Below are 15,564 nucleotides of genomic sequence, written 5' to 3'. Positions count from 1 at the left end.
TGGTATAAGTGCCCTTCTAAGAGAGACAACAGAGAGTTTGCTCAAGTTCTCTATCTCTGTCTCATACTGCACATAAAAAGGTCAGGTGAGGACAAAGCAAGAAGGCAGCAATATATAAACCACAAAGAGAGCCTCACCAGAACCAGAACTGGCTTGCACTTTGATCTGAAAATTCTAACCCCCACAACTGTGAGAAATACCTTGTTTAAGCCATCAGACTTATGTTATTTTATCTATAATGACATCTGGAGCAGACTCATTCAATAAATACATATTTATATATGTGCTTGCATGTGAATACAGCAAACATTATAACAAAACAAACTCTACTACTAGAAAATAGTGTGGGATATGAATGGGGATAATTTAATTCCAAAAAAAGTATTTCATATTTACTCTTTTTATCTATGTGATTTGAATCTCTTGTAACAAAGGATTTAATTTGTTGATCACTAATTAATGATAGTATAGATGGTAAAGGCAAAGATAAAATGTAAAGAATTCAAAATATAGCCATCCAGATTATTTCATTTTTGTTTGCAGTTAATAACAAAATAAATCTCAGTAACTTTCTGAGGGCATTACACTATCCCAGCAAAACATAATCAATGATGCTTATAATAATGATCCAGCTTATCAGAGAAATATTAATTTTAATCTATAATTTTAAACATATTTCTAAGAGAGTTACATCAAATCTAGTAAAATTATAAACTTGATGGTGATATAAAATTCAATTATCTGGAAAACTGACTTAGATGAGATAGCTATATCCTGCTTACTTGATAAAGAACACATTATTGTATTAAAATCAACCCATTTACTAATGCACAACACAAATTAAATAAACTTAACAAAGCAAGCAAGGGGACTGTACAATGAAAATTATAAGACATTGTTAAAAGAAACAGAAGACAAAGAGGAGAGAGGGCACAATGGACTACGGGTGGACTATGGGTGCTTGAGGGGGTTGGGTGTAGTGTACTAACAACACCTGAAGGAGAGATCCTATACCTCTAAAACACAAACAATGTTGTAAATTAGGTAGGAAGGAAAAGGAGAGGGAGGGAAGGAGGGAGGGAGAGGAAAAAGAGAGAGGCAGAAGAAATCAAAAGATAATCCCATGGATTGCAAGAATGAACACTGCTAAAATGGCCATCTTATCCAAAGCAATATACAGATTCAATGTGATTCCTATCAAAGTTTCAACGTCATTATTCAAAGATGAAAAACAACCACTGCTGAAATTCACATGGAATTACAAAGGGCCCTGAATAGCCAAAACAATTCTGATAAAAAGAATAGAGAATCATAACTGAGGCTTCAAACTATAGCACAAAGTTGTAGTAATCCGAATAGTATGATATTATACTAAAAACAGACACAGCTCAATGGAAGGACTGTGAGCCCAAAAATAAACACTTACTTTTATAGTTAGTCTCTGTCAAAGAAGGCAAGAGTATACAATGAAGAAGTGAAAGTCTCTAACAAAAGATGCTGGGAATACAGATGCAATAGAATGAAACTATATCACTATTTTACAACATATAACTAAAAATGAATTAAAGATTTGGATGTAAGTCCTGAAACCATAAAACACAACACAGGCAAAACACTCCACAACATAGGTTTCATGGATGTTTTGGGGGACTTGACTCCAATAGCATGGGAAACCAAAGTATAAATAAATGGGACAACAACTAAAAAGCTTCAGAACTGCAAAAGAAATAATCTTTAAAATGAACAGACACCCTACTGCGTGGCATAGGACATTTGCATATTCAAGTATCTGTCAAGTGGCTAATATCCAAAATCTACAAAAAACTCATACAAGTGAACAAGAAGAAAAGAAATAACCCAATCAAAAAATGAGTAGAAGTACAAATTAGACACTTTCTCCAAAGAGAATGTGAGACAGCAAACAGACACATGAAAAAAAAAAAAAATCTGCTCATCATCATTTATAGTGAGAGAAATACAAATCAAAACCACAATGAGATACCACCTAACACACATAACATCTGAGGTAATAGCCCATATCAAGAAGACCAGAAATAAGTACTACTGAGGATGCGGAGAAAAAGAACCCACATACATTGTTGGTGGGAGTACAGATTGGTCCAGTCCTATGGAAAGCAGTATGGAAGTTTCCCCAAAAGATTAAAAATAGATCTATCATAAGAACCAACAATTCCATCTATCCATCTACCTGAAATCTACAAAAACACTAATTCGAAGTCAAACACTAATTCAAAGTTAAACACTAATTCTAAGTTCAATATAGCCCCTATTAAAATAGTCGAGCTATGGGAACAATCTAAGTGCCCAAGAACAGATGATTAAATAAAATGGTGTGCATATGTGTGTGTGCCTGTGTGTGTGTGTATGTGTGTATATATATATATATATATATATATACATATATGTATACATATACATATACAGGCACACACACAATACATACAGTGGAATACAAATTATCTACAAAAAAAATAAATAAAATGAACTCTTGGGCCTCCCTGGTGGCACAGCGGTTATAGACAGCACTATCAATTTATCTCCAGCCACAATACATACAATACACAATACATACAATACACACAATACATACAATGGAATACAACTTATCTACAAAAAAATAAAATAAAATGAACTCTTGGGCCTCCCTGGTGGCACAGCAGTTATAGACAGCACTATCAATTTATCTCCAGCCACTGCAGCATGAGTTCCATCCTCTGCCGGCCAGGAGCAACCCATGTGGCACAGCAGACCTCTCCTGTCTTTCCCTCACCAGTGTATTTCAGATTTCAGTAGATCTGCCTGTTCTGCTCCACACTTTATCTCTGGTGAATCCTCTCACCCCCAGCAACCTCTGGTCTGCACTCCAGTTCTTGTATGCATAAATAAATAAATCTTTTAAAAAATGATGAACTCTTAACATTTGCAACAATATGAATGGAACTAGAGGTGATTATGCTAAGGGAAATAATTCAGGAGAAAGAAAATACCATATGGAAAATAGAGAAATAAAACTAAGGTTCAAACAAAACAAAACCAAAACAAACCCTAGAAATCTGACTGTAAAATTGAGGATGCCAAAGGAGGAGTGGAATGGTGGAGATTAAAGTGGGAAGGGGTCCAATAAACTTTACTATGGTGAAGGACTCTGGGTAACTGGGGAGTGGGTGTGGTGTGCTAACATACATATGAGAAGATATGAACCTATACCTCTGAATCATATATAATATTATAGAACATTGTTACCTCAGTGAAAAAAATACAATTTTAACAGAAAAGAAATAATAAATAGGATTAGAGATCATTCTCAAGAAAACTATATTTCAGCTTCTGGTTTAAGTTATTATATAATTATAAAGAATTAAGCAAATACACATAAAGCTGTGTTGTTTTAAAACTCTGCTTTATATGTAATCTCCTATAATCCTCTTAAAAGTCTAAAACACAGGACCCTACCTAGAATTTGTTCCAACTACATTCTGTCACCCCAAACTGGAAGTAACAGAGGAAAGGCCAGTTTCTCACCACTGCCTTGGCATGTTACATTAAAGCTGAATTGATAGTGTTTTTCCCTCAGTTACCTTCCTCTCTTCTGTTCTTTTCCTTTTCTCTCCAAACTGTAAGACGCAGGCACCATGGTAAACTCATCATATTGCTTCCACTTAGCACAGTATCTTGCAGATAGTATGTTCTCAACTCACTTTCCTATGCCCTGTGTTTTTCTCACTAGAGTTCCACACATTAAACCTTTTCTACAATTCCTTAATAACTACCAAGACTCCAGATTTTTATCATTCTGAATTATCTCTGAAGTGAAACCAAAGATAAAATTCAATCAGGGAACATATCTTTCATCCACCAAAGAATTCTAGAGTTTAACAGACATATAAAACCATTACTATAGTGACACAGTGAGGGAAGCATTAGTTCTCTGTATGAGTGTTGAATTCAGGACTAACTCCTATCATAAAGCTAAGCACTATACCTTACCATCGAAGAGTAAAAGAAGTATTTGTGTTTACAAGTTTATAGTTCTACTGTATTTCATGGAGTGTGTTATTCTATTATAACAAAAAACAGTTCCAGAGCCAGACATCCAATAGTTATTTTTCTTAACTTCCATTACCTCCTCTAATAAATGTAAATAAATTTAACACTTAAGAGTGTTAAAGTGTTCCTGTGACTATGATGCATATATTTAAAGTTCTTAGTACATATTTGAAAGCATAGCATGTTTGCTTTAAATATAACATGATAGGACCTCCCCGGTGGCGCAGGCGGTTGAGCTCCGCACTATGAAGCTGTCCACAGCCTCTGCAGCACAGGTTCTATTCCGGCAGGCCAGCGAGAATCCCACAAGGCGAAGTAGACCTCTCCTGTCTCACATACTGCTCCCCTCAGCAGTGTACTTCTGTAGTCTGCCTGTTCTGTTCCCCGCTCTGTCTCTGGTGAATCCTCTCACCCTCCCTCGCATCTGGCCTGTACCCCGGTTCTTGTACAAAAATAAATAAATAAATCCTTAAAAATAAATAAATAAATAAATATAACATGATAATATTAACCACTTTTATTATTTTCATGAGAAATGTTATTCTGAAAAGTAACTTTAAATTTCATCTTTTACTTTTTTATAAGTAATATTTTTTTTTAAATAGAGGCATGTTTTATTTATTTGTTTCTTTGTTTGTTTGTTTGCTTTGTTTATACATGCACTGGATACAGTCAGAAGCACGGGAGGGTGAGAGAATTCACCAGAGCCAGCGGGGAGCAGAGCAGGCAGAAGGACCAAAGTACACTGCTGAGGGGAGCAGCGGGCGGCAGGAGAGGTCTGCGCGCCATGTGGGACCCTCCTCTGGTGGCCGGGGAGCAGCCGGGGATCGAACCGGCACCGCAGAGGCCGCGGGCAGCTTCGCAACCCAGCGCTCAACCGCTGTGCCACCGGGGAGGCCCTATAAGTAATATTTTATTTACAATTTGATTCAAAAAATAATGTTTCTCCCAAGGCAGACGTAGGCCTGAATATATTTTAAATAAAACTCAAGAACAGATTATATTTCTATCTATACATTATTCCCAATTAAGGAAAAAATAAAGGAATTTTGTAATCATATTAAATTAAAAAGAGAATTTACTCTATAATAAAATATTTTTCCTTTCACAATAATAGCAATTCCAAGAACTTTAACATTTTGGCAATATGAAGTATCTTAGTGGCATGAAAAATGATCATCTGCTTATATTTCTTTGTTACCAATGGAGTACATTGTTACTACTTAAAAATTAACTGTAAATGCTCACTTGTTAATGCAGATATACAATGGCATTTTATGTATTTCATCCTTAAAAATGCCCTCAAATAGATGAGTGCTGTCAAATAATATTTCCACTAGCCTATGATTTTGAGTATATTTATTATTTAGCAGGCATTTATAAAATTATATTGCATACTTTTTAGCATGTCATTACATTGCAGACTCATTCTAATTGGAAGGAACGTAGGAACTATTCAATTGACAAATGGATTTTGAAATATAGAAACATTTGCATCAAGGTCAAAAACACTGTTGGAAATATATTTTCAGCTCAGAAAATGCATCAGCTACAAATTTGGTGGGAATGGTCTTCATATTTTAGCACTTGAAAACAAAGGAAGTATATATAATACAGCCTGACATTACCTGAGATTCAAATACATTAGATGTCATCAAAATTAGTGTAATGCAATATAAGCTCTAAGTATTAGCACTATATTATATCAAGTCTTCAGAAGATAATTTTCAAAAAGCTTTTGGAATTCGGAGGTTGAGAGAAATTCTGATTATTATGAAAAATGTCAATCTTGACTCTGAGCACAAAAAAAAAATAAATAAACAAAATGAAAGTTTACCACTTCCAAATCACCAATGCCTTATATGAAAGGCAAATCAGGATATTCAATTTCAATTCCTTACAAAAATTCATGGAATCAGTGACGGTCAAGTTTACAAGAGCAAAAAAAAGTTTTCTGTTTACATCATTAGTACAATCACATGTAATTAGATTTAAATATTCTCCACAAAATACCTGCTGATGAATACAGTGAATAACCATAGGTTTAGACACCTAACATTTTCACAAATTTTGTAAATTTATCCAGGTAAGGCTTTTCTTGATCCACAAATATTTTGAACATTATCAGCTGTAACACATTTTATCAGATTCCACTTCAGTTTATCTTGGATTAGAGATTTCTCAACTGCTTTGGAAACATTCTTACATGTGGCTGTTCTATACAGGCTATTTGTAAAGAGTAATTCTACAGTCACCTTAAACTCAATATTGACCCCTTAAATAAACAATTGAGCAGTTTTGATAACACCTGCAACTCATGAAGAGCCAGGACAACTTACTGAAATCATTTGTTTTATTATTATTTTTAATTAACTAATGACATAGTTCCTAATGTCCACAACTTCTCAAACAAATGTTCTCACTGAAAGACTGTCGTAAGACTAATTCTCTGGACATATTTCTTCAAATACTGCAATACAAAACTAATTAATTCATCACTGATAACTGGCTTTCCTTGATTTGCTAACAAATGAGTCGCCAGAAACTCATTCTAGTTGTATCCTCATTTGCATTTCTTATTTTTCTGAAAAATTTCAGCTATGTTAAGGCATTTCATTTTAAATTTTCTGATTTTTCTAATTAGTGTTCTTCCATAAGTTGATAATAATGAGAAGTGTGTTCCCTCTGGTCAACATATATTGTTTTAACAGAGTGACAGTGGTATTGCATAATAACACAATGCTTTGCCATCAAATTTGATAATAAAATAATCCACACTCTGTGGTGCCTTAACATTGCAACATTGCAAAATCCCATTTCTATTCTCATTTTGAAATGATAGAAATGGATAATAATAAAACACTAAATATAATGCTGTAGTACAGTAATATGTGTGACACTCAAAATGCTTTTGCTCTATCGCTGTGTTGCAGTGATCTACAGTAAGCAAATAGCAGTGTGACATGATGACAATGCCACAGATGATCTGTCACAAATGCTCAACTCTACCATTGTACAGGAAAGCAACCAATAACAACAGGTAAAGGAATGAAAGTGGCTATGTTCAAATAAAACTTTATGTATTCATATATGTACACTTGAATTTTATATAATTTCCATGCATCAAAAATAGAATTCTCTTTCTTTTTTTTTTTTTTTTGACCATTAAAAATGCGAACTTCTTGACTTAAAGACTGCACAAAAATGATGACAAGCTAGACTATGGCCATAGGCTGTAGCTTGCTAACTCATGCCCTATGAAAATACAAAAGAGTCACTTTTCTACATAGACAATTACTATTCTTCGATTGGTGTGGGTCTGCTAGACTTAAATGGCTTCCTTGGCTGCCATTTTGTTATGTGTAGTTCTGCATTCCAATACAAGGTCAGAACAGCCTAGCTGATCAGTTATCAGACCTAAAAGAAAGTAGCATGCCAGACCCTACAAGGTTCCTTTTAAGTTAAACAAGAGCAGGATTCTTGATTGCCCTGGGGTGATGGGTATACATCAGGAGGTATGACTGAGAACAACTCAGGCACCATTGACTGATGTGTGACTTTTTACCCTAAGACTGATCAGTGGGACAGGGCACTTTGTTGATAGGACTGGAACCAGGGGTGGAGGTCTAGGGTATGGTTTCCATTACAATACCGGGTCATTGATCAGATAAAAAATACCTGGTCAGCAGACTCACCACCCCTGAAGCCCTAGATGGCATAAGCACATTTTCAGTTTTCACCAATTCCGTCTCTTTGTTCTCCTACCCCAGATAATTGATGCTGTATGATTATTCTATCAAGAAAAAGGCCAGTATTTTGCTCATTGGGCAGCATCCTGCAATGAACAGTCTGCTCCACAACTCCTGTTTCTTTGACATTGTGGTGTTGCTGATGCAACAAATAGGAGATCCTATTTATATTCCATTCTGAAAACTAAGCACATTCTCACTAAGTTTTTTTTAATGTACAAGGAAACATGAGGGCTGAGGTTGGGTTTTTTTAAGAATACAAGAATAGGTATTTTATAGTCTCTCAAATTCAAATGCATTTCCTATTGATAGGCAGAAATAACTTATAAATATACATAACTTGAACTGAGAAAACTGAGTAAACAAAAGAGCTAAACAGGACCTCAATTCTTTACGATTTTATCAGATTTAACCAAAATTCCTCTTTTGGCAGACATGTCAATGTTCACTTTATTTGGGGATTACCTGCTATCATCTGTAAGTTGCCTCACTGAAACTACTAATGTAGTGATTCAGAACTCCATTTAACCTTTTTTAAGTTTGCAATAGGTTACAAATGGAAGCCTCAGTTATCCAAAATGCCAAAACTCATATAACAATACTAATGTTTGAAATTTAATGATTTGACTTTTTCAAAACATTTTGATGAACAAAAATTACTGAGTCCCAAATAGTGATTACATGAAAAGTATTTGCATGTGTATTTTTAATAAACTGATATTTAAAGATCAATAAAGCATTTCTTCCAGCATTTGGCAAAGAAGAAAGTTAAGAAAAATAAATAAGGGAAGGGTACTAGAAGGGCAAGAGAGAGGAAGTAGATAATAGACAAATGAAACAACTCATATTCAAATCAAAAGGTAATGCCAACTAAATAGAGACGTGGCAGGAAGTGCACAATCTCAGGTGTTCAGTGCCAGACATTATCAGAGATTGAGAAATAGCACTTTACCACATCATGATCTATCACATAACAGAATTTTCTATAAATAGGAAATAATCCTACAAATGAGTTAACTTTTCTCTACAGAAATGCCTTTATAAATATACTTAGTTGATAAATAATGAGAATGATAAAAAAATGTGTTGTGTCACATATTTAGATGAGTAAATGCAATACTTTCTCATTTATTATGTATCATTGGATTTCCATCAAGCCTGAAAAGTGGTGAGGCAGCTGCAAAGTATAATCTAGTTTGGCATATATAAATATGAGTTGTGTAATAATCTCATTACTTCTTACATTTTAGAAAACTCTACATAATACAATAAACAGAAACCAAGAATTTAAATTATTTGGTTTACAAGCTTTTACTAATGAAAAGGACACTTTTATGTTACATATAAAAAGTTATCTTTTTTTCAGTGCTCTGAAAATGTTCATGGGCCCTCCTCCTAGAAATTAACATACATGTATTTATAAACAATTTAGGTGGACTATAACTGAGCTTTTCAATATCATGTGCACTTTAAAATGATCTACAAAGTTATCAAATATTCCAGTGCCTTGATAGTACTCTTAGAAAGTCTGATGTAATTGTTTTGGGGTGGGTCCTAGAAATCAGCATTTTTAAAGCTCCCTAAGTAATGCCTAACATGTGGGGATGAGAGCTGCTGTTCAGAAAGTCCCTAAAATATCTACATAAAACCATCTTCATTAACCCACTCATTTAACAAAGACATTAATTAATTATTTGCAACATACCAAGCCAGGAATTTTCAAAAGTCCAAGAAGAATGCAGTCTAGTTTTCTCTTTGTTTCTTAGTCACTACTAATCAGCTTTCTGGCAGATTGCCAGCATGACTCCTATTTAGAGGAGTTAAAAATGAATGAATCTCATTTCCAAACTGGTGTAATCTTTCACAAGGGATATTGTTGCAGATCATTTAAACAAATAAATAATTGCAAAAGAAATAGAAATATATTCCTCAAGTTGTCCTTAATACCATTAAGTAAAGCATTAGATCTCTTAGATGGGTTAAGGAAAAATATAGAGGGCAGGCCATAAAAAAATAATCATTTTCAAATAGACTTACTGAGAATATTCTATTTTGAAACCATATAAAGCAATGTGATTTAGGAACAAACATTTAGCGAAAGCATGAGGAAATGATGCAAAGGAGGAGAAATAAATATCTTGGAGCAAGTCAAGCTAACAATAGAACTGAAAAGAGGTGATAAGTAAAACCACATTTATTTAACATTATTATAAATATTGGTCCTGTTTACCCCACCCATTCATCCAGATTCCAAGATGTTACACACATACACACATACACTGTTTTTATTAATAGACTCAATCAATTAATATCATTGTTTAACTTGATTTTCTCTTTATCATACACTTCCATGGAGACATTTCAATGCAAGCATATACATAATTATTTTCCTAACACCTTCTCCTGTCCAAACCATGGAAAAATTGTGGATATAGTGTGGAAATACTGTATTTCACTTAACCAACCCTTCAGTGATAAATATTTAGAGTGTTTCCATTGTTAGCCAAAACAAAGGGAAAGTTCTGAGACTTTTACAGATGTTGGTCTCTATCCAATTAAAATATATATATATAATTTCTCAAATACTCATTAATATGCAGATATTAAAGGAAATTAAATCCACAAATTGTCTTAAAATCTGAAAAATTTTTGACTATACTGAATTTTGTGTGTGCGAATTTAACAATTAATGAAAGTGGCATGATATTTTACCCTGTAACTTAATTTTCTTTTCCTACTTTGGAAATAACAAAATTTTTCAAATCTCAATTATTTCCACAGACAACTGAGAATCCTAAGCATCACACTTAGCATCCTTAGTGAATAAAAACTCCCCAAGCAATAACAAGAAAATAACAACAAAAACCAATACATAGAACTTAATATTTGTGAGGGACAATGCTAAGTAATCTATATTTAGTTATGTATGCAATCTTCACAATGACTATGAGGTAGGTGCCATTGTTCTTACCATTTCATATTTGAGAAAAATGAGGCATAAAACAAATAATGTGTCTAGTTTCTCAGAGGTAATAAACAGCATTGTGAGGATTCAGGCACAGAGAACATGCCATATAATACTTGTATATATATCTCCACACACTTGTAGGCTAAGGTCCTAGATGTAGAGTTATATGTCAAGGTTATGTGCAAGGTCAATTTTTTTTTCTTAAAGATTTATTTATTGATTCATTCACTCATTCATTCATTCATTCATTCATTCATTCATTCATTCATTCATTTATTTATGCAAGCACTCGGTACAGTCAGAAGCACGGGAGGGTTGGAGAATTCACCAGAGTCAGAGCAGGGAGCAAAACAGGCAGAAGGACCGAAGTACACTGCTGAGGGGAGCAGTGGACGGGAGGAGAGGTCTGCGAGCCATGTGGGACCCTCCTCCGGTGGCCGGGGAGCAGCCAGGGATCGAACTGGCGCTAGAGAGGCTACGGGCAGCTTTGCAACCCAGCGCTCAACCGCTGCGCCACCGGGGATGCCCTGAAAGGTCAATTTTAATAAACTTTGTCAAACCGTACTCCAAAAGTTACTCCAATTGATGTTTTACATTTTTAATCAAGTTTTATTGATTTACCACTCATTTACATAATATATAATTTGGGGAGTATAGCTTCACATCTTAACATGTGCACATGCTGCAATCTTAAGTTTCTTATAAGCCTCTTAGAGCCGCTTATTTCTCCATACCGTATGCAACACTGAGTACTGTCAAATTATTTAATCTTTGCAATACTAGTAGGTAAAATAGCTTCCTTTTTCTAAAATTTGTATCTGTTGAATTGTTTCAGGTTTATTGATCATTATATTCATTTTTACAAGAATGATCTGCTCAATGTCTTTTTTTTTTTAAGAGGCATGTTTTATTTATTTATGTGTTTGTTTTGTTTATACATGCACTGGGTACAGTCAGAAGCGCGCAGGAGGGTGAGAGAATTCACCAGAGCCAGAGTGGGGAGCAGAGTAGGCATAAGGACCAAAGTACACTGCTGAGGGGAGCAGCAGGTGGCAGGAGAGGTCTGCACGCCATGTGGGACCCTCCTCCGGTGGCCGGGGAGCAGCCGGGGATTGAACCGGCACTGCAGAGGCTGCGGGCAGCTTCGCAACCCAGTGCTCAACAGCTGCACCACCGGGGAGGCCCTGCTCAATGTCTTAATCACATCTATTGAACATAATATTTCAATAAAATTAACAATACATGATTAATGCTTCAGGGTAGAAAAAGATGTTTAACTATAAAGCACTAATTATGGTAAAGAGAGTAAATTTCTTCTTGCATTACATAAAAATATATATATAGGTTTTAATGAAGTTACCTAATCGTAACAGCACCAACAGACACATTGAATAACTCATTCTTGAAATACATTTCTTAAGGAACACCCACACTTAAACTCACATTTTAAATACAAACACTGATCAGTAAATGTAGTTAACGTTTTGCCTCAGTAAGAGGTAAGCAATTAAATTTCCTATCATATTATCAAAGATTTATTCTTTTATTTATTACATTCTTGTTCATTGCTTCACCACCTGAATTAAGAAATAATGATTTGTGAGCATAACTTGTTTTGCTCTCATTACACCCTAAAAAAGCAATGTAACAAATTTTTTGATCACAAAACTCTCCTGCTTTCCATTACATATAACAGGTATAGCTATTTTCAATTTAACCATATTATATTCCAATATCTATATGCTCATTCATTCTTGGTGCGTATTAAAATTACCTGATTAATTTTAGTGTAAATTCCCTGAAGCTATTTTTTTAAAGATTTATTTATTTATACAACTGGGGTACAGGCCAGATGCGTGGGAGGGTGAAAGGATTCACCAGAGACAGAGCCGGGGAATAGAACAGGCAGACTGATGAAATACACTGCTGAGGGGAGCAGCGGGCGAGACAGAATGGTTCTGCCACGCCATGTGGGACCCTCGCCAGCCAACTGGGATGGAACCAGCACTGCAGAGCCTATGGACAGCTTCACAGCACTGTGCTCAACCACCTGTGCCACCAGGGGAGGCCCTCCCTGAAGCTATTAACCTTTGCAACCTTAAATACAGCAAATATATTTGAATGAATAAATTATATGGGAGCAAATGATAGCAAAAACTCAATCTTTATAGTATTTCTTCACTAAGCAGCACAAGAATCAAGAAATAGTATATGTCACTGAGTAAGTGATACACCCTTTTGATATTTTCTTCTCTTTCTTATAGATGACTGTCCTGTATACTGTAGGATATTTAGCAGTATTCATGTCCTCTGCTTACCGGAAATCAGTAAGCACCTTCCAAAATGATCACAAAAATGTTCTCCAAACATTGCCAATTGTCCCTTAGAGATAAAAAAAAAATCTAGAGCGAGAATTGATGGCAGAAGCTAGCTGACAGTATAGCATTATAAGTAAAAACAAAAAGATTGCTGTGGAGGTTTCAAAATCTTGGGGGCAGCTTTAATAATCTTAACATGGCTTCGAGGAAAAACTCACTAATGCTGGGCACTCCCATGCCTCAAATTCTCATCAATATTCAATGTAACATGATTGAGTTCCTTCAATACTCAATGTAACATGATTGAGATCCTTCATCTGAATAGGCGATTCAACAAATAATTTTTTATTTCCTTCAATCCCATGTGGATATCTTTAAAGATACTAAACTGCTTTCAAGAGCCAGTCCAGGATCTTATTATTAATATATGTGTGACACTACAATGTTATCAAACAATACAAAACATTGTTTAATTATATTAGAAAAGTACTTTTGGATAAATGATTTGAGGTACATTTCCAAAAGGTCAGATGATAAAACATATACAATACTCAAGAAAAATTATTTCTAAATACTTACATTACTTGTAAACCTTCTGCTGTTAAGTTATTCCACATGATTTCATTTGCCTGAAGATTTTCATTTTCTTCTAGTAAGGAACAATCAAACTCAATTTCTTGCTCTTTAACAGCTGTTGTTCTAGTAAAGTATGACAAATAATTTTGATCAATATGAACATACTATTATTATGCATCATAGTACACACCAAAGTTAGAATATTTTTTGTATCCAAAATTACATTAACAAAGTAAACACAAATAGAATAAATCAAGCTCCAAGCAACAAAAATCCACTCATGTAGCTTAAGCCTTAGTTTCCTCATTTGTAGAATGTTGATATTAGCAATTTTTCTCCTGTCACAATTGTAATAAAATAAGATGATGCATGTATAAAAAAAGTAATTGGTATATCACACAACATTTAATATACTTGTAAAGTTATAGTATTATTATTATATAAATGTTAAAAAGAAGATATCATTCCATGGCTTAAATATGGACTTAAACAACAAAATAGCAACTAAACAATCTTTCAAGATCATACACAATTTAAACAGCTATCATCTTTGAAAATAATTAAAAGCAAACAAACAAATTTGAAATATCCTATGTCCTAACAAGCTCTTAAATATTTCTCATTTTAATTTGGCTAAATACTAAATGGCAAGAAAAAAACTCATACTGTCATAAAGTGAAGAATAAAAATATTAAACATACCTGTGAACATCTATGAAATTACTATATTCTGTGCTAGGGTCTATCTGTTCAACCGACATTTGAATTTCTTTATGGACATTCACTATTTCCTCTGTAACAAGACTAGTTATCTGGCTGTATTCCTCAAATATACCTTTTCTGAAAATAAACAAAAAAATATTACAACATATTTAAGGCATACCAAGAGAAGTAGGCATAAAAAGGATTCATAAGCCACCTTATTTCATGTACCTGGATAGTCAAGTGAAGGTATTATACAAATGTACAAGTTAACAATTTACATTTGACAGCACCACCATGGAGACCTCAACAATTTACATTCAATATAATAATTAAAAAAATAGCTACAATAAGGCATTCCCTTTTCAAATGTATATTTGACATGTATGAAATGTGAGGTCAATACTGATCCCTTTGTATTTTTAAACAGTATGACAGAAATTTTTGGATTCCATAACACAGCTTCTTGTCCAGAGTCTACCACTTCCTCAAATCCCCAATCTCTTGGTCTAATTTAAGAATGCTATGGAATTCTGTAAAAACCTAACATTACTCATTAGTGGCCTCAATGAGTGTGTACAGACAAGCTTAACCCTGCATATGCCCAAAATAATATAAGACATGGGTTTGTTTTTCATTTCTAAATCACTCAAAAATAAGCAACATTACAAAATCTCCTGTATTACAAAGTATCCTTCAATGACTTTATTTTAAATAGCAAAATACTGTTTGGGTAACAAAAAACAGGTTTATACTGCTCAGGCAATACTGACTTTGTAGTAAATTTTAATAGAATAATTTGGAATGATTACAGAAATCACCTGACAGATACAATTTAAGGAAAAGGGGAAGGCAGTATAATTCAATACAAGTTTAGTAAATATTTCTAAGTTTATATGTCATAAGTGAAAGCACTGAATGACACTAATGTAAATGAGTCTAGCTAGATAGCCATCATAAAGACACAATGTACAGATTTACCTTTAAGACAAATGAAAGAGGAATCTCCTAATGTTACATGAAGAACTACTTGCAACATAGGATCCAATTTCAATGATCTCTCATGCCTGCATTTTTTTTAATGTTAGATATAAAATAACTAATTATAAAGATCCTTATGCTAACTTAATAATACAGCTTGTGAAATACAACTTTTATGTAAAAGTTTAAGTAGTCTAAATAGT

The 15,564-nt window shown here is 34.1% G+C and overlaps 1 protein-coding gene across 2 annotated transcripts in view; it reads right to left on the bottom strand.

Moving 5' to 3' along the window:
- Positions 1–15,564, bottom strand: part of FER (FER tyrosine kinase) — a gene marked incomplete at both ends in the record, with an annotated part of 433,549 nt that overhangs the window by 347,805 nt on the left and 70,180 nt on the right. For both annotated transcript variants that reach the window (XM_084234011.1, XM_084234012.1), the window contains 2 exons: positions 13,683–13,802; positions 14,381–14,518. In XM_084234011.1, the coding sequence (XP_084090137.1) occupies positions 13,683–13,802; positions 14,381–14,518 (258 nt within the window). The remainder of the gene's footprint in view (positions 1–13,682; positions 13,803–14,380; positions 14,519–15,564) is intronic.

This window comes from Talpa europaea (genome assembly GCF_964194135.1).
Source record: "Talpa europaea genome assembly, chromosome: 5".
Taxonomy (NCBI): Eukaryota; Metazoa; Chordata; class Mammalia; order Eulipotyphla; family Talpidae; genus Talpa; species Talpa europaea.
Note: the sequence above shows the minus strand (reverse complement) of the source record. Positions and strands in the feature narration are given on the sequence as shown.